The sequence below is a fragment of the Cylas formicarius genome, unplaced genomic scaffold (assembly GCF_029955315.1).
Source record: "Cylas formicarius isolate icCylForm1 unplaced genomic scaffold, icCylForm1.1 PGA_scaffold_1__22_contigs__length_36826433, whole genome shotgun sequence".
NCBI lineage: Eukaryota > Metazoa > Arthropoda > Insecta > Coleoptera > Brentidae > Cylas > Cylas formicarius.
In genome coordinates, this window is record NW_026844264.1 from 8,639,685 (window position 1) to 8,666,650 (window position 26,966).

A 26,966-nucleotide genomic window follows, 5' to 3' on the forward strand; every position below is an offset into this window, starting at 1 on the left:
CTGTTATTCTGCTGTGTTCTCTTATTATTAATGAAGGTGTTGACAGGAAAGGGGAATGCATACGGAGGAAAAAAAATATTATCACTATTTGGTGTATTTGTTATTTATTTATTTAATTACAAATTATTAAGCGCAAAATGGCTTTGAAAAAAATCAACTGTCGGTCAATTTTGAATTTCAAAATTCTTCTTCTTGTAGTAAGTGGTCCTCAAAATAGACAAATCGTTATACACTTTTTATACGCAGGCTGTCAAAGTTCTTAGTTTTCTGGCAATTATTGACTAGAATTAGAACAAATTAAACATAATTTCCAAACTCAGCCATTTATGAGTACGCTACGGGGCTAATACTTTACGATTCTCTAAGTAAACTGTTATTTTGCGTGACGTATCCCGAACCGCGTCAGCCCCTACGTTCCGCTAGGTATACCGTTTTGCTTTACCTGTAACGTCGATATCCAAATGTCCCACAGATGTTGAAATATCACAAACTAATTCGCTACGTTCCATCGACGACCTTGTCGGTACCGCGTAATTTTTCCGTAGTCGGCCCGGCCACCCAGTGGTGCCGCCCGATCCGCTGCTGCCTTTTTCGAGTCTTATTTGTTTCCGCTCACGGATCACTTGCGCTTTCGTCGTGCGTCCATATAGAGAGACTTTTCCTGCCGTTTTCGTGTGATTGTGATTTGTGAACGGTGAATCTCCGCGCCTGTTATAGTTAGTGATTTGAAATGGTTTTCGTCGCCTTCGTTCTATGAATTAAAAAATAAATATATTCAGGTATTCTGTGGGACCGATGATAGCTCTCCTTAAAATGCGGAAGTAGCGCTAAATACTCTGCGTTATTTTCGATGTATATTTTTATTTTATTTTATTTTCCTACGTTTTTAAGACTTTTTTTTTGTGGTGGGCCAGACTGAACATTTTTGTAGGGGTACTCCACTTTGTAAAGAGTTTAAAGTAACTGTTCCAAAATATACAGGGTGTCATACGAAATTTAGTCTTGCTGTTGACAACGCTCAAAACGGTTCAATACTTTGCATATACAGGGTATAAAAATTCTAATCTTATTTGTTCGTTTTCCCCTACCACGTATAAATATTTAGAATCCCGGGAATACAGTATGCTATTTTTTGTGCTACGACATATTATATCTTTCCCTATTGTGTAAAAATATTTTTTGTTTATGTGATGATTTGGCTTCCCGTTTCTTTCCATTGTTTTCAATGTCTTTTTATACTGTACAATAAGGGCCAAATTGTACACTTTTAGAGGGAAGCTCCGCTTTGTAAAAGAGTTGTAGGAAAGACTAAACTAATACCCTACAACCAAAAATCACATTTTACAATTATAAGTAAACACAGAGCGTAATTTGTGATATACAGGGTGAAACAAATTACATACTTTTAAAGAGAAACTCCACTTCATAAACGAGATACACGAAAGACAAAACTAGCACTCCTTTGTGCCAAAATCACAATTTGATAATTTTCAATACGCATTGGTTTTCTTGATATAAATTCATTTAAAAATGTACAGGTTGTTCGATAGAAAATATTTTTTCTGTTAAGTTATACACAGTGCACTATGTTTTTTAAATACAGGGTGAACAATTTTTAATTTTATTTATTCTTTTTCTCATACCATTTATAAATATATAAAATTATATTTTTGTTGATAAAATTACAATTTGACAAATTTCAATTTTACATTATTCGAAAAAAAAGTGATTTGGAAATGTTTTCATAGAAACACATAATTTTCTATACCAGAAAACCGATTTTTCAAAAATCTACACTTTCGAAAATCACAGTATAATTGTAAAACAGTACTAGATATCCTACACTTGAGTGCTTTTAAAATATAATGACCAAATTTTTTCAATGTGTTGATCTAACCGCAAAATCTGGTGACACTAACACTAATTATACTAATAGCATTTGTAAAAGCGATTCCGGTGCATTAAATTTTTGAATAGTCACCAATGTGTCTAACGGTTAGTCAATTTTCTATTAAGCGGTTACTTGACATTCCTGCATTGCGGATGTGACTTAAAATATGTCGCAATTCCAGGGTAGTATTGCTGACTCATATGTCTGCTTTTCGAGGTGCAGTGCGACATTTTTGTGGTTGAATTTAGTTCGGCAACGCTGCAATTCCGCTTTATCAGCGACCACCCTGTATATAATAAACAACGTTAAAACATAAGACGAAACATATATAATAAAAAGTGCGATTTCGGATTGTATACCGTTAATGGGCGAACACCCTGTATCCCGTCGAAGAGTCGATGACAAAAAACCAACGTAATCCTTTATAAATAAATCGTAATTTACTGCAAATTGTTTGTTTAAACGGTTGGCAATGTCGGCAAAGGTTAACCGTCTTGTTTATTTCGTCGGATATTTGCATAAAATATACGGGGCGTATCGAGAGATTAACTCGGCGCGATCGAATGATATTTATCGATTGCTATTTTATGGCGGTGTCTGGAAAAACGCGTCGCGATAATCATGTCGACCGTCGGAAAGTCATTAGCGCCAATTTAATAATTTTATTTTTGTTTTACGTTTACAACTTTTTTAAAAATATTTTTTTTCAACGCTTAATACCAATGATACAAAACAAGGTATGCGCTAATGATGACGTTACTCCGTCGCTTAATATTAAGCAATAGGTCTTAATAACACTGGGAGTACGCAACCAATCATCCGCTTGCGTATTTTTAGTCATATGTCACTTTTCTCACTAAAATATGTCGAATTTCGTGTGGAAAAACACGTTCTTAGTTGAAATTAGGGAATCTAAACGCCACCTATTTGAAATTGCCATTGCAATAGAAAAGAATGTTGTGCTTAAAACTCAATTTGAAGAAAATTCCAGCATCGACGTAGGTATAGATTGTTCGACAGATCTACGTTATTTAAAAGGAAGTAGGTCGGACGTAAGTTGGCGCACCGATAGGGTCGTAAATATTCAGAAATTTTGCAACTCATTCGGATCACCCGATTGCCTAGTTCTCAGTCGACGTATTAGCGGCAATAAAACTGACCGATTGTATGACCGCGTAATAAAAACTGGCCTCAATTGGTTTTGATGATGTACATGTTTTTTAATTGTAAACTGATTCATCAGTAATAATGCCATGATTTTTTTTTCGGAACTTAATTTAATATTAATACAACGATTTTATGAAGTCTTTTTCACGGAATGCGGAGAGTAATAAAATAATTTGCAATGACAGGTATCATTAAACAGGGTGGACAGCTTGATAGTATATTATGCATCAAGTGTGGTAAGGGGCATTCGAGTCAGGTATTTATTTGACACGAGCGGACCGCAGCGGAGCGAATGTTTAATAAACGAGTAGGTTAAAAAGTTGACCAAATGTGTTGCATACTAGACTTTTCCTACAACCGTTAGTTTTTGAATATATTTTTGCAAAACACTCGAATACACACACGTCAGAATTGACGAATGTCAAAATTCAAGCCGTGCGGTAATATCTCCGAAAACACCCGACTGGTTCCAAACCCGTGCTCTAATATCCCGGAAATGTCCGAAGCGACTCGACTCCGCGGGACAAGAAACTCACGTGCTAGATCGGTGTATAAAGATATTTTACTGAACGGAGTAGAAAAAAAAATTATGTCGTAATGATTACATATAATTATAATTATAGAAATGACCAGATAATTGAGAGAATAACACAAAAACAGGTAACTTTAATAAACATTATAGTCGGAGTCAAATGAACTATAGTCGTTGGAGCCCAGAGAAATAACAATAGGCTCTGCAGCCTTTGCGAGCATGTTATCAGGTTGCCACACTCTTTCTTCTATTTCAATCATATATTTTTCAAAATCCACTAATTTATCCCTCATTTGATTTTATGCCTTGGTACAAACTCTTTTACTTTCTAGAGAGTTTAATTCGCAGTGATATGGCTGAAAGGGAAGTGCGATTATATTTTGTTTCGAAGCGATTTTGTCGACAACAAATTTCATTCAAAGAAGTTTATTCAAATTTACAATCTCTAGTAGTTCATTCTTCAGGACATATTTTTGAAATTGCTCATTTTTAAGCCAATGAATGAATTTTTTTTGACTTGATGATAGTCTCCATTTCGTTTGTTTGAAATGTTCGTGTCCCCACACAAAAACCTATTTTTACTGCTAATAGTTATAATTTATAATTTTTTAAACTGCCGTGTTTAACAACGCGATATTCTTCATTTGCCCAGGTTCTGTCCAGATAATGTTTTACCTTTGAAACTGTTTAACTGCTCTTAAATATCATTTCGTTTATAACTTTGTCCACAATTTCTTCTTATCCCTGGGTGAAATGAAATGATCATTTCAGACATTATTTCGTCCAAGGTACGTATTTATTTTTTAAAGTAAATCGAGGGTAATATTCTTCTGATTGCAGTCTGAATGTTGGAGTTTGGCAACAACTGCGGAGAGTAACTATAATTCTAATTTTAAACACTAAGGAACTTCAACTACCTGTCCGGCTACCTGCCACTCTCGGGACCCTTGACAATCGTCATATTTGGAATACTAAGCTTTAGATTTCAATAAAGATACATAACCCTCTTACATTAAGAAACACAGCATAGCAGCAGCAGCAATTTTTCATAGGTTTTTTTAATTTTAATATATCATTATTAGCAAAATTACAAAATTAGGGCCGCATGATGCATGCGCATTAGTTTTTAAATCACTATTCACATTTTATGATTTTAGTGACTTTGGTTAGTTTTTGTGGCTCCTAATCTTACAATGAAAATGAAATTTTCTAAATATTATATTTGGACAACAAAGGTAAAACAAAACAATCCACCAAGAACAACGCCATACATAAACAGATAATGCTATTTTTTTACCGTTACTATGGTAAAATCCAAAATATATATAGTCAACTAGTCAACGGGTGCAGGGTCGGCCTGGCATATTTACTGTTATTTATTAATGATTACAATGGTCAAGGTACACCTAGTGCTTGTAACGTGTTATACAATCCGTTATGATTAAAAGTTGCAACGGCAGTCAAAACGTCAACGGTAATTTCAAATTTTGGGACACCGTGTATATACCCATCGACGCATCAAGTTACGTATACGCATATGTGGAGTCGGGTTACCCGTGACAGCCCATAAATTAATCGTCAACGTATATAACCAAACAATTGCACAATTCGCGTCACTAGCTTTTATTGTTTAAATATTGTGATTTGTGGGTAGGCACGTTAGAACGTTGCGTCAACGCGACTGGAATTTAATTCGACGGAAGTTTCCCGAATTCCGAACAGTTTATCAAGTGCAAAGAATGACACCCTGTATATCCTGAGTAGTCTATCGGTCCCAAAATGAAACGCGTCTAACTTTAAAATAGAACCGTCGCAGGAAATATAACGTTACAGAATGTTATCAGATGGTTAAGTAAATATGTCGCAGAGAAGAAAAACAATTGACGTGGAATATTTACGGTTTGTTCCTTCCATATTTGATTTTCAATAAAATTGACCTGATACCGAAAAAACATACAGAATCCTAAAGATCGTTCTTTATCAACTAAGCATCTTGTTGCCAACAAAATAATTGCAAAAACGCAATTTCGCGGATGTCAGAGCACCAAAACAGGTTTGAGGTCCATGAAAACAGCATTAACCTTAAATAAATTAATAGATAAATATAAAATTCATTGAATTTTAAAAAATATTTCGGTCAATTGAAAAAAAATTTGACCGTTCAATTCCATAATGTTACCAATGTCGATCATTGGTATCGATAAAACTCAATTAATAAATCACAAAGATTTTAATTTTTGGATTCACAAAATCCTATTTTTACATTAAAACATATTCTAGTGTAGTTTTTTTGTCGAGCCGCATCCAACTGACAGAACCAGCTTACAAAAGATTCAGAAAATTTTCCCTTCAGTTACAACAACCACAAATTCGACAATTTTTCTGAATATTTCAACAAATCAGCTTGGTTGAACTGCATCATAATTGGAAGTTCATATTAGGCGCTCACTTTATAAACCAGCACGCCCACATATTCGGATAACCTGATTCATAAAAATGAACTTCATACGAAATGTATGTACAAAATCAATCAGGGTAGGTTAAGCTATGAGGGCAATCAGTAGGTATATTAGAGAAGAAACCTTAACCACTGCCTATTGTACTCATTTTAAATCTGTAGTACAATATGGCATAAAATTTTGGGGTAGTGCTTCTGACATGAAAAAAGTTTTTATTATAGAGAAGAGGACCATAAGATCAATGAAAAAAATTAAAAAATGAAGAACATGGGCTCTTGTAGAGAAAGTTTTTAATATTTACAAATATCTAGTATTTATATTCATAATAATAGAAATAACGTACGACTTTCAGATATATTTTTCTTTTGAGTTGGGCAACTGGAATTTAGCTGTAAATAAAATTAATGGCGATTTGGGTGTTATTCAAACTATTTCCATCGCGCATTGTTTAAAACTGAACAGTCAGAAAACAAAAATTACGGCTTTTGGATGCAAAAAGGAAATTATTACTATCAATGACAACTTTAACAAATTTTTAAATGGAGAATAAAAATTCTTATTGATTCTAGTTTTGCGGTTTATAATCATGTTAATAAAATATTTCAAAAATCATATTATAAACATAACTCACTATATTTGCATAAAAAAAAATAAGTGAACTCTTTATGATAGTCTTTATGACAGTCTTATACTCTCCCGGTAATAATTAATGAGTGAAGAGAGCTCATACTATATACAATACTCATACTATGGACTGCTCAAGTTTTCGTCACGTATCAGATAGTCCGAAAAATTCTTCTATATATAAACTTCTCATCTTATATATAAACTCACAAAAAATGAAGCTCCTTCTTATTTAATTACTAAGCTAATTACATCTGGCACCGTCCATAGGCATTTAACCCGACATGGTTTTTATCGCTTCCCCCGTCATCAAACACTTCTGTTTAAGAGGTTTTTTAGTTACAATGCTGTGAAGTGTTATAGCAAATCCTCCCAATATAAAATCTGGGTAACATTAGAGCATTTAAGTTCCACATCAGAAGTTTTATTATTGAGTGTAAAACCACTGCATTGGTATTTTTTATTTGTTTAATCTAAATTACTTCTTTTTGTTTTCATTTGTTTTCTGGCGGTTCTATTGAAAAGCGTATTGAATACGAATATAACCCAAATTGTTTTAAATTAATACATTATTTATTTATTTATTTTATTTATTTATTGTCATCATATTTTCTACTAGTATTAATGTGACCTCAATAGCAAAGATAATATAATTTGAGCCACACCCCACCTGAATTATAAAAGGTAATGCAATATTGACAATTTAAATCTGGTATTTGCTAATGACACTCGTGTAATAAGCAAACAGTAAGCAAACAGAGCCGGACTCACTTCTTTCTCGATTCCGTGATACAATAATTTACAAAAATTTGGCAAAAATAAGGAGATGTATATTTGAATTTTTAAAAACGGGGCTACTTTATGAGGGCCGTTACTGAAAAAGACTATGCGAGGTAAATTGAAATAATTTTAGTGTTCCCTTCTAGTAATAGGGTTACGATACAGGATGTTCCAAAATACGATGTCAATCCCTAACGCCGTAAGTCCCTAATGCGTACTATTTACAAAACTTCCTTATTCCTCCTACGTCCGTTTTGGTTGAATTGAATTTGTTGACGTTTCGCCAATAATCCTTTTGGCTTCTTCAGAGCATTGGTGAAAGCTGGCGCAATCCAGAAGTTTCGCAAATAGTATTACAGTAGCCTGTGGAAGTTTCTTTGAAAAATTTTAATCCGTAGTTTTTGGCTACAGAATGTTAAGTTTTAAGAGAAGAAAATGTTCAATTTTTTTTAAATCAGTGGCGTTCGTGAATGATTTCGACTGGGCGCTCCTGGCTAATTAACAGTAAATTATTAGTTCTAATTAAAACATGATAAAACAAATACATCATGACGTTCAGCCTGCATCAAAAAATTTTATGAAAATGTCAAGACAGGTTTGTTCCAACTTTTCTACTTAAAATCACACTCTTTAAGAGCATAAAATGAGCATCTTATTATACAGGAAGTGTTTTTATTATTTTAATAAAAAATCAAGGAATCGTGCAGAAACGAACCCTAAGAGCATGTCCAAATTTGTTTAATTTTCTTCGTCGGTTCTATTTAAACCTGGCGGCGAAAAAAAATGACACACGAACCTGCTGTTTTGACTAGCGTCTAGCGATACATTAACTTGATATTTTAGATATTTGACGACGAGTTCGCGGAACGATAACCGAGCAAAAAAAAAAGGAGAATGTGGTCGCGTTTTCGCGTCGAATTTTTGGGCAAGTTCCTTATCTAATCGCGAGTGTTTGTGTTGGTGTCCCTATCCGATTTTTACATTGAATGAACATGTAAATTGCATCGATAATGTGAGCCAGTTCCCTGTAGTAGCCTAAACTATGGGAAAAAGTGCCAGCAAACTGAAGAAACGGTCCAGTTTAAACAGTAAGTCACCAAAAGCTTTAAATCCGTCATTTTGAGAAAGAGATAAATCCGAATAGACTTCGAATCCGTTTTGTATTCATCTTTTGTACGAATGCTGAGAAAATCTTTTATTTTATTTTATTGTTTATTTCAAATGTGGCATTGGTTTCGAGCTTTGGCAGTTTTTATTCTTATTACAATTGCTGATGTCTTTTATTATTACCCACTTTTTTATATTTTTGCTTAAGTCGTCGCAATTAAAAGATAATTTTTAATATCGGTGCTATGTTTTCATAAACTAGAGAAAATAACACAGCAATAAAAAAAGATAACATATTAATTATCCAGAGTGACGCCATTGGTATGATACTAAAAAATCTGATACTCGTTTTAAAATATACCTCTTGTGCTGGATGTTAAATTCTGAATTTCGAAAATGGGTAAATAAAGTGCGGAATTTTGTTGAAAATTGTTTTTTACCGGTTCCAAAATCGCAATGGCGCTCCACAATTTTTCGAATGCACGCTATATTTACATTTCCATATTTAAGGTATTTCTTGTTTTTGTATTATTTCAAGGACAGTATAAAGTTTCAACTTCATCGTTCTATACAAGAGGAGTCCGACAGTGGGCCGTAATGTCTTTGTGTGGAAATATTCTCAATTATGCTATTTTTAATTTTCTATAATACAGGGGGTTCAAAAAATTATCTTTTTGTAAACTTTATATCTAAGAACGGCTATTAGCAGAAAAAGGAGTGTTCTGTACTTTATTATCACTCCAAAATTTTATCAGTTATGGTTTTAAAATAGATATCTGTCTTGTTTTTTTACATCAATAGTGATTTTTGAGATATTGGGCATGACCAATAATCATTGGGAAATAAATGACAGTAATAACTGACAATAACAAAAGATTTTTACGTATGAAATCTACACCAGGAAGATTAAAATATCTTCAAAGAACCTTCTATCTTTTTTTTTGTAATTAAAATATCATAATGCGAATACAATTTATGACGCATTTTTATCAAAGTTATGCCCATAAGAGAGAAAATAATATGCAAAGTAAGGAGTTTAATAAACAAAAAGATAAAAGACACACCGTTTTCCTGCTGGTATTTACAATATTTATTTAAAAAGTCTAACCCACCAGGACAAACCGCTTTGTATTGTAAAAACCGTGAGCAAAAAATGGAAAATGTCCTAACACATTTTCACGCAAAAAAATCTATCATTGACGGGTTGACCTATCTTTTCGAATCACCCCGTTTACACTGTGGCACAAGAAAGTGGAAACAATCTGTCACTTTTAGGCGGTATGATTTTTTTTTGTACTTTTGTATCAAAAAGATTGTTCTACGCAGAATAAGACCCTTTTATTTATCATTTTATTTTTTTATTTTTATTAAATGTTAATAATTTTGAATGTACTATTTTTTTTAGAATAACCTAGTTTTTTTAAAATATTGATGAAAACGCACGAGTTTGAAACAGGCACTTTTTAACAACATTTTGAAACTAAAATTCTAAAAAAATGTTGGTAAATATCCGACTTAGATTTTCATCAAAAATAATCTACAGTAATGTTCGATTATAACGAACCACAGGAGACCAGCGAAAGCGATTTGTTATAAGCAAAGATCGCAATAAACGTTAAATGTTGATAAATATAAAATATATGGTATTTATATTAAATTACTAATAATATATTTTGCAATATTATAGAAAAAAAAGAAAAATATATTTTTGTTTTTTTTTATTGCGTTTTATTTCCTGACTGAAGGAAATGATGAATATTATCAATATGTTGAAGTGCGTCTGGTGTGATTGAATCTAGTCTCAACTCACAGGTTCCTTATCTTTAGCTTTCTCATCGTCAATATGAAATAAAGAAGTCACAGAAGCAGCAATGGCATCATTATCCAAGTATTCAACACTTTCAAACTCATTGATTTTCAAGAATATTCAACATATTCCTGTCCAACTTTTTTCAGCCATTCGGCTAATGTCAAGTCATAGCCTTAATCGAAATCATTCACAAGGTTGACAGAAAAATTTCCACCGCCACTATCAATAAAATACATCGAAAGAAGAGGTCGGCGAGAAAAACACTTTGAGTTGGTTATTGGTTGTTTGGAGGTCCGGAGCTAAATGAAGGGTACGACCATTGCCTCGGATGACTGAATCCCATATTGATGAAAGGTTGTTTAGAGATTTCCATGGATTCTCGGAATTTTTTTTGGTAGAAGACACCTTGTCCATAGGCCCTAGTTTGGAACTGGTATTTGGTGGTATAAACACTAACTTCGGTTATTACGTAGGTAGTAACTCGCCATAGCATTTCCGCAATTCATTCGTTAAAATATCTAAGGTAATCCATGCTTTTTTATGGAATTTGTAATTTACTGGGAACTGTACATGGACTTCCCCATCACCACTAACTTTCTTTTTTCTCTTCCTCATAAATTTTCCACCATTCCGATTCTTTCTTTGGAAAGTTCTATTCTCAATGATATATCATGTGTAAGCTTGTGAATATTTTCTAATCCCCAAAGCCTTCTCTAATTATTATTAATAAGTATCAACCATTTTTCCACTAGTTATTTTATGATTTTTTTAAACTTTTAAATCCAGCTTCTACTCAAAGTAGGTAAGTTCTTCATCTTTTACCAGATTCCTTCCAACGTCTTCAAACTTCGATCATATCCAAGTTCGTCATAAAAGGATTCGTTATTTGCGAAAAAATTAACACAATTAGTAATACCAACGTTCTTGCGTATAGAATTGATTAGAGTGGAGGTGCAGAAAAATGTTAATAATTTCCACATTCTTGTGTCACCCGGTATATCAATTAGCAAATTTTGCTTTTGCCTCGATTAAGTACGGGTATAGACAAAACTGCGATTGTTCGTACTTTGCGAAACGATTGTTTAAATACCTTGTTGCAACTTTATGTAAAAAATTATCGCGACCTGGTCGAATATCGCCGCGATAGCAGGAACGCATTCAAAACAAAATCGAGAGGTCAGCAGAGATTCCGAGAAGACTTGCGTCTGTGTGAGTGTGTTTCGTCCGTCGGCGATTCAACTTTCACCCGGTTATGGTTTGTAAAAAATATGAACAGCGTTAAGCAAGTTTTGAGATGTCAAATATTTTGAAAACGATTCTTTAAAGCAAAAATGTTAAAAAGTAAGCACCGTAAATAAGTCGACGTTGCTAAAGGTTTGTTTAACTTTGATATTTTTCACTAAAACGCTATAAATAAACATATTGGTCATGAAAGAGCTTAATTTCACAAACGCACCGATTAATAATGACTTTGCTTTGCTGGAAATTGTTTATTTGGTCGTGACGTTTTATCTTGAATAGTAGAATGATTAATTCATGAATGGGAGCTATTTTTTGTTCTCGGAACAATTGGCTACTTAAATACGCGTCATAGCGGACTTATGCGGTATTAAATACTAGCGTCTGGCCTGCCGGTGAACTTGGCTCGCGAATTTTTACGAGCTATGCAATGGCGCTAAATTTGAAAATGATTTAAAATTTGTCTACATTTTTTTGTCTTTATTTATTTTTCTTATCAAGCAACGCTGTGCGATTAAAATTTTTAAAAAATGGTTGACACCGAAGACACCAAATTATTATCAGAATTTTATGTAATCTCTTGTAGGAACTCACCAAAACTATGTGTTATAAGTAAAATTATTTGAAAAATGAGAATATATAACAACTCATGACGTCAAAACTTTATATCTCGGATATAGGAAATAACTATACAGTCTGTGTCCAAATGTACTTCTATCACTATTAGAGATAGAAAAAATTTGAAATGGAGAAAGTTTTTTGCAAACATCTATTTTTTGAAATTGAATACCATGCAGTTTACTACTTTTAGTTTTCGAGAGTAGAGATATGTATGCTTGGGGACAACCCCACTCCTCTCCCTTTTGTGGGCGTGTCCTCCTTACCCACGACTCTCTAGCTCCTCCCCCTTTACCCATAATCCCTTGAAACTGGCCCCCATTGGATAAGCAAGCACCAATGGGGTTTAATCAATCTCCCCACCTCTAGTTTGCGATGGCGGCGAAGCCAATCAGAGCCCAGATATTTTCCCACCCGTATGAAAAGCAATGGCGTCAATGAGACTTGTTCATATTGTTCGCGTGACCATCTGCACCCTCTAGCGGTTCGAATGTAAACTAGTGTCCCCTCTTGCAATAAGATTTTCGTTAATAAGGTAACCCCACCTAGTGAATATTGACCATAACATTTATTTTAAAAACATATAGTTCTGCGAATGTGTACCCAGGCGGGTACAAACTGTACTTTTATTGCGCACAAAGGACAGGGGAAATAAAGACGAAAAGTATTGGATTTCTTTTCTCGGAACTGGAAGCTGGCAGGCACCACCATTAATATCTGCAAAACAAAAAAAAACCTGGTTAAAATTTTCATTAATAAAGTAGGATATTAGAAACCATATACCTTTTTAATTAATAAGCCATCTACCGTGCGTTAACTTCATACATATTTCCGCATGCTTCTGTTTTAAGGTATCGTGAAATATTTGACTATTTATCTGGGAAAAGTTCATATGTCGAAAATATTATGTGTATGTGGCCGTGGTAGGCTTTCTTTGCTATTATAATTTTATTTTTATTATTTAATATTTACAAAATTAATTTATCTATCTTATTGATGATTTTGATTTTCTTTGCTATTTTTATTATTTGTTTTTATTATTTAATATTTTCAAAATTAATTTATCTATCTTATTGATGATTTTAAGATATCGCAGTCAACTTTACTATTTCATCAATTTGTTTTATTTATTGCTGATCTTTGAGGATAGTGTACATACTTTTTTTCGTAACTTATCTGTATCTACCCTTTAATTTCCTATCAAGCCATAAAGCAAACTCGAAAGGCATCTTAACTAAAAAGTCATATACTTTAAAGCTGCTGCGACTACTACATGAAAGTGTGTTTCTATGGCAATTTCAACAACAATGAAATCTGGACGCTTATACTAAATACTGTAATACTCTTCTCTGCTAACGCTCTAGGAGACGCTAGTTGAACCCTGTTCAAAGAAAAACTTCTACAGCCCAAATAACCTCTCTGAACCACACTTAAGCACATCACTCTTTCACTGTCTTGCAGCCTTTAGATTAATAATCCGTACTAACTACGAATGCCATACACGAAACGTTCTCTTTCTAATTTTTTTTCTATGCGCTACATTAACGAACAGGATCTAAACTTTTCTGTCTGTGTATTTTGTTAGCCACGTTAGAAAAATTAAAAAAAAGGTATGCGAACCTAGAGGATATTTTCCATATTTTTCACAAATGGTGACTACAATTAATGCAAGTATTATTTTTAATAATAATCCATCTTTCGCTATGACACGAAAACATCGATTTTTTAATTCTAACTTTTCTCATAGAGCTTCCCTTTAGTCTCTATCTGTTCTTTAACTAAATCCCCGCCTTTTTGAAAAACCAACCTCTAAAAATAGTTAATTTTCTCTAATTTAAATTTGTACGTTTTACGCAATATGTGTGAATATTTTTGCTAGAGCATTTAGTTACTTAGTACATGTCCTAATCAATATTTTAAAAATATGATTCTAATGATACGTGTTTACGATTTGAAGATAACGAAACATTCCCCAGTTTTATAAATGAGAGCTCACCGCCAAACTACCAAACATCACAGTACAAGTTACCGTACTACGCCCCCCTGGACAAAATCAGGTTAGTCAGCGTCATTAATTCTACCTGCGTTAACGAATAGCGTATTTTTAATTAAGGTTTAATGCGCAGAAAATATAAGCAACAAATAATTGCAATGAAACTCACTAACATCATAAATTATTAAAAAAAAATTAGAACAGTTGGAATTTACTGGAGTAACCAATTTGGCACTAAAAATGGAAATTTTCGATACTCTACTTGGTGCCTACAATAAATTTTACTATTATTTTTAATGCAGAGACACAACGATTTTCTAGTTCTGAATTTGATCAGGGGTATATGACCATAGTTTACGCCGACTCTAAAAGGCATGCAGTCTATTGTTTTTGAACGCCCCATTTTGTGTATTATGTTCAAAACAGAGACTCTCTGGGCTTACGACTACAGCTACCAGCTACTACTTTCAATAATATTAACACAAAAAAAGTAGGTGGCATTTCTATAATACGTGCAAAGTTTATGTGAAACTGACTGGAAGACAGAGTAATGCACCAATATGTTACTAAACATATTTCGATAGAATTCCGTAAGAGCTTACCTCCAAGTTTCCTCATTTAGTCAGTCAAAGCATCAAATGGGAAATTCCAATCCAACATATGTAGTGGTGGAAATATATCAATCGCCTACGTTGCCGATGGTACCCGACTGAAGCTTCTGCGTCTTCTTTACCCCACATGCCTACTTAAAAAGATACTGGTCTAAGTCTCAATATTCCTGTTAAAAAAAAGAGAGGTTCTATATTGCCATAAATATGTGTTTTCAAAATTTTACCTGAATGGTTCGTGATTCCTTATATATGCAGTGTTGGCAGCAATGTGGCGACGACTACGCTGAAACTTTGCATATCTCGTGTCCCCATGACTGGTCTGTTTCATATATCAAACCTCACCTCGCACGGGTTTGAACCTCCTTTAAAAAAAAAACAGGCAAGACTTATACTTATCATATCAAAGTAATACGAGGAACTTATATTTTATGCCAAAACTTATTTCATCACCTCCAAAGGGGAGTATGGGTTTCAAAAGTATGGTAGGTACATCTCTTTCATTTTTTAATTAAAAAAGTGACACAATTACGCGACGTAACTCGATCCGGATCGTTAACGCGTCTCAAGATGGGGGTTTAGAGATGCTGAGGTCATTAAATTGATTCACTAATACCAGTACACACTGAAACCCCTTATTTCCAAAATAAAAAATTGTTAACTGTTAACACAACAAAAAAACTATTTTCTCACCAATTATATTTCTGGGTCGTTTTCAGAATTTGTCCAACGTAGAATCCCAAGAGGATAGGGCCACAATTTCGAAAAATGTTCATGTCTCCCCACTATGCATTTGTACAAGAAGCAGGGCCGGATTAACAGCAATTATATTCTTGTCAGTCAACATACAGCCGCCGATTGAATTCTCGGATTCTGCTTTACTAGTTGCCATGGTCTGTCAAATATGTTACTTAAAAATTGTATATTTTTTTTTTACAAATAAGATACCTCTCCTAAAATAATTCCGCCTTTGTCAAGTTGGACACGGGCACGTCTCTCCGCTTTGAAAAGCGCAGGCGTATGTATCTTCCAAAATGATCCAAGCAGGCTCGGATTGCCAGCAAATACACAACTCGCCGATTCAATTCTGAGATGTTGCTTCACGAGTTACCATGATCTGTCAAATATTTCAATTAAAAAAAAATCTATTATTTAGCAACAATATACCTTTTTAAAAATAATTTCGTCTTTTTTCAAGTTCAACAGGACACGTGTGTTCGTTTCAGTTGGACAAGGGCACGTCTGTCCGCTTTGAAAAGCGCGGCGTATGTATCTTCCAAAATGATCCAAATTGTTAACCTTTTTTTGATTCCTCGTTCCCCGATTCAATTCTGAGATGTTGCTTCACGAGTTACCATGATCTGTCAAATATTTTAATTAAAAAAAAATCTATTATTTAGCAACAATATACCTTTTTAAAAATAATTTCGTCTTTTTCAAGTTCAACAGGACACGTGTGTTCATTTCGAAAGGTTTCGTAGTCTGTAGCTCTGTCGAATTCTCCAAAATTCGTTAAACCTTCAGATATTTTCAAAATTTGTCCAACGCAGACTTCCACTCACGCAGTTTCGAAAACTTTCTGGTCGCCCCGCCATGCATTTGTACACGAAGCCGTTCTGGACTATCAGCAAACAGCACATCCGTCATTTTTCTTCTCGGATTCCGCTTGACGAGTTACATCGATCTGTCAAATATTTAATGTAAAACAATCTTATCTATTACTTTTACCCAATATTAAGTACCTATTCAAAATTAGTAGCGCCTTTTCGAGTTCGAAAGGTTTCGTAGCCTATAGCCCTGCCGAAATGGCATTGCATTTGTACACGAAGCAGGGTCGGATTGTAAGCAAACAGCACCCCTGGTCACTTTTCTTCTCGGATTCTGCTTGACGAGTTACATCGATCTGTGGAATATTTAGCGAAAAAAAAAATTATCTATTACTTTTACCAAAAATGAAGTACCTTTTTTCTTTAAAACAGTTCGTCCTTTTCGAGTTTGAAAGGTTTCGTAGCCTATAGCCCTGCCGAAATGTCATTGCATTTGTACACGGAGCAGGGTCGGATTGTCAGCAAACACCACAAGCGTCACTTTTCTTTTCGGTTTCTGCTTGACGAATTACATCGATCGGTCACATATTTAATATAAAAAATATCTATTTTACCAAAAATACGTATTCTTCTAAGATAAATTAGCTCTTTTCGAGTTTAAGAGGACACGTATGTCAACTGTAGGATGTTTTATTATTATATTTTCCAGTGTCTATAAATTAATAAACAACAGAAGCTTCCGAATACAAAAATTTCAACATGAGTTTTTTTTTCTTGAAACTTAAAAGTTCTAACCCCTAAAACCATATTTTTAATACGCTGGCGGACGTATAACAATCCCCAAAAATTACCATATTTAAATTGTTACTATTGATATATTTCTATTCCGAACTTAACTCAATACATGCAAAAAAAAACTAGCGAATGTTATTTATTATCTCCGATGGGTGGATGATTGAGAAACGTTTAAATAAATCTACCTTTCTGTCTCTCTTTTTCTATATTGGTCACTCATTCTCTCTATCTGTTACTTTCCACAATCCGAATTTACACTTGGCCCCCCAAAAATCTTGTAAAATTTTATCTGCTTAACTTCTTCGCGTTGTTCATATGGCTGAATTTTTTGGGAGATATATCGTGCGTTATTTCTATTAAAATTCTGTTTCCTTTTTACCTACTTCAAAAACGTAAGCGAGCATTTTTGGTTGTTTTATTAAACAAAAATGGATACTAACCAAGATCCGTATCTCCGACCTCAGCCTCCTTTGATCACTCCCCAATTTTTTTTAATTAAGTATAGAAACCTCGTCGAACATATACATAATACTAGGTCAAAATGTTACGCGGTTACTCATTAAAGTCGCAATTCCGAAAGCTTCTTACCTATCTTTTTCCAGTCTTTTTTGTTTTATTTATCCGTATATGAACACACACATTGAACACAAAACTTAAACTCGTTGGCGATATTGCATTAAGCAACAAACGCGTATAACAGAAACGAACCCTTAACACAAACGCTTCTTTAAACTTCGACTGACACGTGAAACAACCCGCATTCCTACGAAAGGCAGGTAAACCAAGCAGGTCAAATTTTAAGCTACCCTCCAGTGTGGTCGTAGGTTGGGGCATAGTAAATAGCGAATACAACAAAGCGGTAATTTATAATAATTTAATTTGCATTTTATTTAACTTAAGTTGTTTTGTAGAAAATGAGACATTTCTACAATTAATCAATATACTATGAGTACTTTTCCGCTTAATTACTATTTTTGAGAAACAAAAGGAAACGTTAGATTCCATTCAAACTTTTTCGGTTTTCATGATATCTCGCGTTTATTTAGAAGCTAATGGCCTGTGGCCTTAACCAGACGTTTCCAAAGCCTGGTTTGATATTATGTATATAAATCTTAACAAACACGAAAAATAGAGTTATATTGCCACCGAAAATCTGAATTTATGTTTAAAAATGTAACTTCCCGTATTTAAACTATTGTCTGCATTGGCGCCTATATTTTATAGTTTTTTTTTTGTATCCTATTTTTTTTTGTTTTGCTTGCAAATGTGTGTCCATTTTTCGGGTACTGAATTTTTTTTTCTCAAATTATTACAAATTACTCAAAACGGAGTTAAAAAGAGACGAGGAGAAAAGGGTAGAACCCTTATTTCTCCGACATTGACCTCCGATGTTTATAAAAATTGACGCCTTGACACCCTCCCCGTGAATATTTTACAAAGGATTTTTAAAATTTAACTTCCAAATAACGCATACTCTCGCCTAGTGTCACAGTTTTGGGCCCCATTTTGCTATGGTTAGACAGGTTTATTCTTGTACATTGTCGGGACAAAAGAAGCATCTCCTTCATCCAAATTGACTTTTTCATACCTAATATAACAGCTGCCGGGCATCATCTCGCCTTAATTGTTTCTATTGAATTAATTTTAGTTACAAAAAATTAGATGATCGTCAAAATTGGCATAAAAACATAATCAAGATTTAATTAAAACAAGAATATGCACAAAAGAAAAGAGATAAACTCCGACACGGGAAACAAGGAAATATCGCTGAAACGGCAACTGATCTAGCGCGCGCCTTTTTTAAAAATAATAATTTTTCAAAAGAATTCTAGGCTAAGCTAAATACCTGGTGCAACAAAATATTGAAGGATCTTCATGATCCTACCTGTGAGCGAGTAGAAAATTATTTGCAAAGAGGATAAAGGTATATCTTAATATAAATAGTTTCACTATTGATAATATGTCCCCTTTTAAAATGGCGCATTATTTGATACGTACTTTTTTCTTGTCAGAGCTTGTCTAAAAAAAAAAAATCGGGATGGATGGAGGTTCTCCGTCAGGTTTTTTTCCTGTCGAAACAAGTATGTGCGGCGTTCGCTTTGGATCTGGGGGAATGGGTGGGGTTATACATATATAAGCTATAAGAAATTTTAATTTTTTATTCAGTTTCCACTCATACAATTTCGTGATAAGTGCAGAGTGAGAAAAATGTCCGAAGTCGAAAATTATCCAACGCAAGCATTGGATTCGTGGGGAAGATTTGTGGTCAATGCGGAAATAATCCGCCAACAAAAATACATTTACGAGGCAGCAATTACGCTGCCGGAATTCGGACTAGAAATTACCTCAGGTCTTAGCCCAGCAAGAATCTTCGCTCCGGCAGTGAAAGTGAGCTTTATCCCCTACGTTTTGGCGGAGAAAAGAAGCATTTCGTTCGACGAGATAGACTTCACAGAATTAATACAACAGCTTCCATTGTTATTGTTAGCAGGCCCGACTGGTAAAGTTATGTATTTAACCTGCTTCAAACTCAGCTGTCTACAATGTGATGGTGAAGTCTTGGTCAAGATTGAAAATAGCGAGGGTATACTCTATATTTCGAAAGACTGGGTACAGGAATTAATTACCATAAGCAAATTGGTATTTAAAAGAATACGAGTACTGTCTCGTTTGAACTTTTACGAGTACTACGATAGAATATTGTATTTGACTATACATGAAAATTTACTGGAAGACGCCAAAATCTTTCCGCATATAGAATATTTATGTTCTACAGAAGAGAGTGAGCAGAGCTACTGCATGGAGGACTACATGCGTTTTGGAAAAATGCAGATAAAACAAGATATCAACAAAAGGATAGCATGGGACATACCTGTGTTTTAATAGAAATTTACCTGTAAACTAATAATAATAAATGTATTTTTAAAATTCAGTGTGTGTGTATGTTTTATCCTTACCCCCATAAAAAAAAGTAAAAAAAAAACAAGTAATTGCGTAAAATAACTTTATTAAAGAAAAAAAAAATAACAACAAAATATATTCAAACAAAACATGGTACCACCTGAATGAAACCATCAGAAATTACCCCAACAACGGAGATTCTCGCATATAATTTACCAAAAAAAATTTGCAGTGCAAAAGTCAAAGTTCAAAGCTGGCGATGCAGTGAGCATAAGTCGCACAAAATCGGTTTTTGACAAAAGCTATGAAATTAATTGGACACCCCGAAAATTTCAAGATTGTTAAAGTAAGTGGTTCCTTCCCTCTTACGTATATTTTGGAAGATATGGAGGGGCGTTAAATCAAAGCTTCGTTTTATGAAGTCGAATTACAAAAACCGTACTACCAAATAGTCGATCGACTATTTGGTAGTACGGTTTTTGTAATTCGACTTCATAAAACGAAGCTTTGATTTAACGCCCCTCCATATCTTCCAAAATATACGTAAGAGGGAAGGAACCACTTACTTTAACAATCTTGAAATTTTCGGGGTGTCCAATTAATTTCATAGCTTTTGTCAAAAACCGATTTTGTGCGACTTATGCTCACTGCATCGCCAGCTTTGAACTTTGACTTTTGCACTGCAAATTTTTTTTGGTAAATTATATGCGAGAATCTCCGTTGTTGGGGTAATTTCTGATGGTTTCATTCCGGTGGTACCATGTTTTGTTTGAATATATTTTGTTGTTATTTTTTTTTTCTTTAATAAAGTTATTTTACGCAATTACTTGTTTTTTTTTTACTTTTTTTTATGGGGGTAGTCCTCCATGCAGTAGCTCTGCTCACTCTCTTCTGTAGAACATAAATATTCTATATGCGGAAAGATTTTGGCGTCTTCCAGTAAATTTTCATGTATAGTCAAATACAATATTCTATCGTAGTACTCGTAAAAGTTCAAACGAGACAGTACTCGTATTCTTTTAAATACCAATTTGCTTATGGTAATTAATTCCTGTACCCAGTCTTTCGAAATATAGAGTATACCCTCGCTATTTTCAATCTTGACCAAGACTTCACCATCACATTGTAGACAGCTGAGTTTGAAGCAGGTTAAATACATAACTTTACCAGTCGGGCCTGCTAACAATAACAATGGAAGCTGTTGTATTAATTCTGTGAAGTCTATCTCGTCGAACGAAATGCTTCTTTTCTCCGCCAAAACGTAGGGGATAAAGCTCACTTTCACTGCCGGAGCGAAGATTCTTGCTGGGCTAAGACCTGAGGTAATTTCTAGTCCGAATTCCGGCAGCGTAATTGCTGCCTCGTAAATGTATTTTTGTTCGCGGATTATTTCCGCATTGACCACAAATCTTCCCCACGAATCCAATGCTTGCGTTGGATAATTTTCGACTTCGGACATTTTTCTCACTCTGCACTTATCACGAAATTGTATGAGTGGAAACTGAATAAAAAATTAAAATTTCTTATAGCTTATATATGTATAACCCCACCCATTCCCCCAGATCCAAAGCGAACGCCGCACATACTTGTTTCGACAGGAAAAAAACCTGACGGAGAACCTCCATCCATCCCGATTTTTTTTTTTTAGACAAGCTCTGACAAGAAAAAAGTACGTATCAAATAATGCGCCATTTTAAAAGGGGACATATTATCAATAGTGAAACTATTTATATTAAGATATACCTTTATCCTCTTTGCAAATAATTTTCTACTCGCTCACAGGTAGGATCATGAAGATCCTTCAATATTTTGTTGCACCAGGTATTTAGCTTAGCCTAGAATTCTTTTGAAAAATTATTATTTTTAAAAAAGGCGCGCGCTAGATCAGTTGCCGTTTCAGCGATATTTCCTTGTTTCCCGTGTCGGAGTTTATCTCTTTTCTTTTGTGCATATTCTTGTTTTAATTAAATCTTGATTATCTTTTTATGCCAATTTTGACGATCATCTAATTTTTTGTAACTAAAATTAATTCAATAGAAACAATTAAGGCGAGATGATGCCCGGCAGCTGTTATATTAGGTATGAAAAAGTCAATTTGGATGAAGGAGATGCTTCTTTTGTCCCGACAATGTACAAGAATAAACCTGTCTAACCATAGCAAAATGGGGCACAAAACTGTGACACTAGGCGAGAGTATGCGTTATTTGGAAGTTAAATTTTAAAAATCCTTTGTAAAATATTCACGGGGAGGGTGTCAAGGCGTCAATTTTTATAAACATCGGAGGTCAATGTCGGAGAAATAAGGGTTCTACCCTTTTCTCCTCGTCTCTTTTTAACTCCGTTTTGAGTAATTTGTAATAATTTGAGAAAAAAAATTCAGTACCCGAAAAATGGACACACATTTGCAAGCAAAACAAAAAAAAATAGGATACAAAAAAAAAACTATAAAATATAGGCGCCAATGCAGGCAATAGTTTAAATACGGGAAGTTACATTTTTAAACATAAATTCAGATTTTCGGTGGCAATATAACTCTATTTTTCGTGTTTGTTAAGATTTATATACATAATATCAAACCAGGCTTTGGAAACGTCTGGTTAAGGCCACAGGCCATTAGCTTCTAAATAAACGCGAGATATCATGAAAACCGAAAAAGTTTGAATGGAATCTAACGTTTCCTTTTGTTTCTCAAAAATAGTAATTAAGCGGAAAAGTACTCATAGTATATTGATTAATTGTAGAAATGTCTCATTTTCTACAAAACAACTTAAGTTAAATAAAATGCAAATTAAATTATTATAAATTACCGCTTTGTTGTATTCGCTATTTACTATGCCCCAACCTACGACCACACTGGAGGGTAGCTTAAAATTTGACCTGCTTGGTTTACCTGCCTTTCGTAGGAATGCGGGTTGTTTCACGTGTCAGTCGAAGTTTAAAGAAGCGTTTGTGTTAAGGGTTCGTTTCTGTTATACGCGTTTGTTGCTTAATGCAATATCGCCAACGAGTTTAAGTTTTGTGTTCAATGTGTGTGTTCATATACGGATAAATAAAACAAAAAAGACTGGAAAAAGATAGGTAAGAAGCTTTCGGAATTGCGACTTTAATGAGTAACCGCGTAACATTTTGACCTAGTATTATGTATATGTTCGACGAGGTTTCTATACTTAATTAAAAAAAATTGGGGAGTGATCAAAGGAGGCTGAGGTCGGAGATACGGATCTTGGTTAGTATCAATTTTTGTTTAATAAAACAACCAAAAATGCTCGCTTACGTTTTTGAAGTAGGTAAAAAGGAAACAGAATTTTAATAGAAATAACGCACGATATATCTCCCAAAAAATTCAGCCATATGAACAACGCGAAGAAGTTAAGCAGATAAAATTTTACAAGATTTTTGGGGGGCCAAGTGTAAATTCGGATTGTGGAAAGTAACAGATAGAGAGAATGAGTGACCTATATAGAAAAAGAGAGACAGAAAGTTAGATTTATTTAAACGTTTCTCAATCATCCACCCATCGGAGATAATAAATAACATTCGCTAGTTTTTTTTTGCATGTATTGAGTTAAGTTCGGAATAGAAATATATCAATAGTAACAATTTAAATATGGTAATTTTTGGGGATTGTTATACGTCCGCCAGCGTATTAAAAATATGGTTTTAGGGGTTAGAACTTTTAAGTTTCAAGAAAAAAAACTCATGTTGAAATTTTTGTATTCGGAAGCTTCTGTTGTTTATTAATTTATAGACACTGGAAAATATAATAATAAAACATCCTACAGTTGACATACGTGTCCTCTTAAACTCGAAAAGAGCTAATTTATCTTAGAAGAATACGTATTTTTGGTAAAATAGATATTTTTTATATTAAATATGTGACCGATCGATGTAATTCGTCAAGCAGAAACCGAAAAGAAAAGTGACGCTTGTGGTGTTTGCTGATAATCCGACCCTGCTTCGTGTACAAATGCAATGACATTTCGGCAGGGCTATAGGCTACGAAACCTTTCAAACTCGAAAAGGACGAACTGTTTTAAAGAAAAAAGGTACTTCATTTTTGGTAAAAGTAATAGATAATTTTTTTTTTCGCTAAATATTCCACAGATCGATGTAACTCGTCAAGCAGAATCCGAGAAGAAAAGTGACCGGGGGTGCTGTTTGCTTACAATCCGACCCTGCTTCGTGTACAAATGCAATGCCATTTCGGCAGGGCTATAGGCTACGAAACCTTTCGAACTCGAAAAGGCGCTACTAATTTTGAATAGGTACTTAATATTGGGTAAAAGTAATAGATAAGATTGTTTTACATTAAATATTTGACAGATCGATGTAACTCGTCAAGCGGAATCCGAGAAGAAAAATGACGGATGTGCTGTTTGCTGATAGTCCAGAACGGCTTCGTGTACAAATGCATGGCGGGGCGACCAGAAAGTTTTCGAAACTGCGTGAGTGGAAGTCTGCGTTGGACAAATTTTGAAAATATCTGAAGGTTTAACGAATTTTGGAGAATTCGACAGAGCTACAGACTACGAAACCTTTCGAAATGAACACACGTGTCCTGTTGAACTTGAAAAAGACGAAATTATTTTTAAAAAGGTATATTGTTGCTAAATAATAGATTTTTTTTTAATTAAAATATTTGACAGATCATGGTAACTCGTGAAGCAACATCTCAGAATTGAATCGGGGAACGAGGAATCAAAAAAAGGTTAACAATTTGGATCATTTTGGAAGATACATACGCCGCGCTTTTCAAAGCGGACAGACGTGCCCTTGTCCAACTGAAACGAACACACGTGTCCTGTTGAACTTGAAAAAAGACGAAATTATTTTTAAAAAGGTATATTGTTGCTAAATAATAGATTTTTTTTTAATTGAAATATTTGACAGATCATGGTAACTCGTGAAGCAACATCTCAGAATTGAATCGGCGAGTTGTGTATTTGCTGGCAATCCGAGCCTGCTTGGATCATTTTGGAAGATACATACGCCTGCGCTTTTCAAAGCGGACAGACGTGCCCGTGTCCAACTTGACAAAGGCGGAATTATTTTAGGAAAGGTATCTTATTTGTAAAAAAAAATATACAATGTTTAAGTAACATATTTGACAGACCATGGCAACTAGTAAAGCAGAATCCGAGAATTCAATCGGCGGCTGTATGTTGACTGACAAGAATATAATTGCTGTTAATCCGGCCCTGCTTCTTGTACAAATGCATAGTGGGGAGACATGAACATTTTTCGAAATTGCGGCCCTATCCTCTTGGGATTCTACGTTGGACAAATTCTGAAAACGACCCAGAAATATAATTGGTGAGAAAATAGTTTTTTTGTTGTGTTAACAGTTAACAATTTTTTATTTTGGAAATAAGGGGTTTCAGTGTGTACTGGTATTAGTGAATCAATTTAATGACCTCAGCATCTCTAAACCCCCATCTTGAGACGCGTTAACGATCCGGATCGAGTTACGTCGCGTAATTGTGTCACTTTTTTAATTAAAAAATGAAAGAGATGTACCTACCATACTTTAGAAACCCATACTCCCCTTTGGAGGTGATGAAATAAGTTTTGGCATAAAATATAAGTTCCTCGTATTACTTTGATATGATAAGTATAAGTCTTGCCTGTTTTTTTTTTTAAAGGAGGTTCAAACCCGTGCGAGGTGAGGTTTGATATATGAAACAGACCAGTCATGGGGACACGAGATATGCAAAGTTTCAGCGTAGTCGTCGCCACATTGCTGCCAACACTGCATATATAAGGAATCACGAACCATTCAGGTAAAATTTGGAAAACACATATTTATGGCAATATAGAACCTCTCTTTTTTTTAACAGGAATATTGAGACAGTCGGGTACCATCGGTAACGTAGGCGATTGATATATTTCCACCACTACATATGTTGGATTGGAATTTCCCATTTGATGCTTTGACTGACTAAATGAGGAAACTTGGAGGTAAGCTCTTACGGAATTCTATCGAAATATGTTTAGTAACATATTGGTGCATTACTCTGTCTTCCAGTCAGTTTCACATAAACTTTGCACGTATTATAGAAATGCCACCTACTTTTTTTGTGTTAATATTATTGAAAGTAGTAGCTGGTAGCTGTAGTCGTAAGCCCAGAGAGTCTCTGTTTTGAACATAATACACAAAATGGGGCGTTCAAAAACAATAGACTGCATGCCTTTTAGAGTCGGCGTAAACTATGGTCATATACCCCTAATCAAATTCAGAACTAGAAAATCGTTGTGTCTCTGCATTAAAAATAATAGTAAAATTTATTGTAGGCACCAAGTAGAGTATAGAAAATTTCCATTTTTAGTGCCAAATTGGTTACTCCAGTAAATTCCAACTGTTCTAATTTTTTTTTAATAATTTATGATGTTAGTGAGTTTCATTGCAATTATTTGTTGCTTATATTTTCTGCGTATTAAACCTTAATTAAAAATACGCTATTCGTTAACGCAGGTAGAATTAATGACGCTGACTAACCTGATTTTGTCCAGGGGGGCGTAGTACGGTAACTTGTACTGTGATGTTTGGTAGTTTGGCGGTGAGCTCTCATTTATAAAACTGGGGAATGTTTCGTTATCTTCAAATCGTAAACACGTATCATTAGAATCATATTTTTAAAATATTGATTAGGACATGTACTAAGTAACTAAATGCTCTAGCAAAAATATTCACACATATTGCGTAAAACGTACAAATTTAAATTAGAGAAAATTAACTATTTTTAGAGGTTGGTTTTTCAAAAAGGCGGGGATTTAGTTAAAGAACAGATAGAGACTAAAGGGAAGCTCTATGAGAAAAGTTAGAATTAAAAAATCGATGTTTTCGTGTCATAGCGAAAGATGGATTATTATTAAAAATAATACTTGCATTAATTGT

The 26,966-nt window shown here is 34.2% G+C and overlaps 1 protein-coding gene across 5 annotated transcripts in view; it reads left to right on the forward strand.

The window, feature by feature from the left end:
* Positions 1-581: 581 nt before the first annotated feature.
* LOC132696097 (breast cancer anti-estrogen resistance protein 3 homolog) overlaps positions 582-26,966 on the forward strand; it is a 105,599-nt gene continuing 79,214 nt past the window's right edge. The window contains exons 1-2 of one of the 5 annotated variants that reach the window (XM_060660711.1): positions 582-694; positions 8,297-8,541. In XM_060660711.1, coding sequence (XP_060516694.1) covers positions 8,496-8,541 — 46 coding nt within the window. In that variant the 5' untranslated portion in view covers positions 582-694; positions 8,297-8,495. Of the gene's footprint in view, positions 780-807; positions 5,490-8,265; positions 8,542-26,966 lie in introns of those variants that run through there. The other 4 variants (XM_060660707.1, XM_060660708.1, XM_060660709.1 and 1 more) reach the window with 4 other exon arrangements.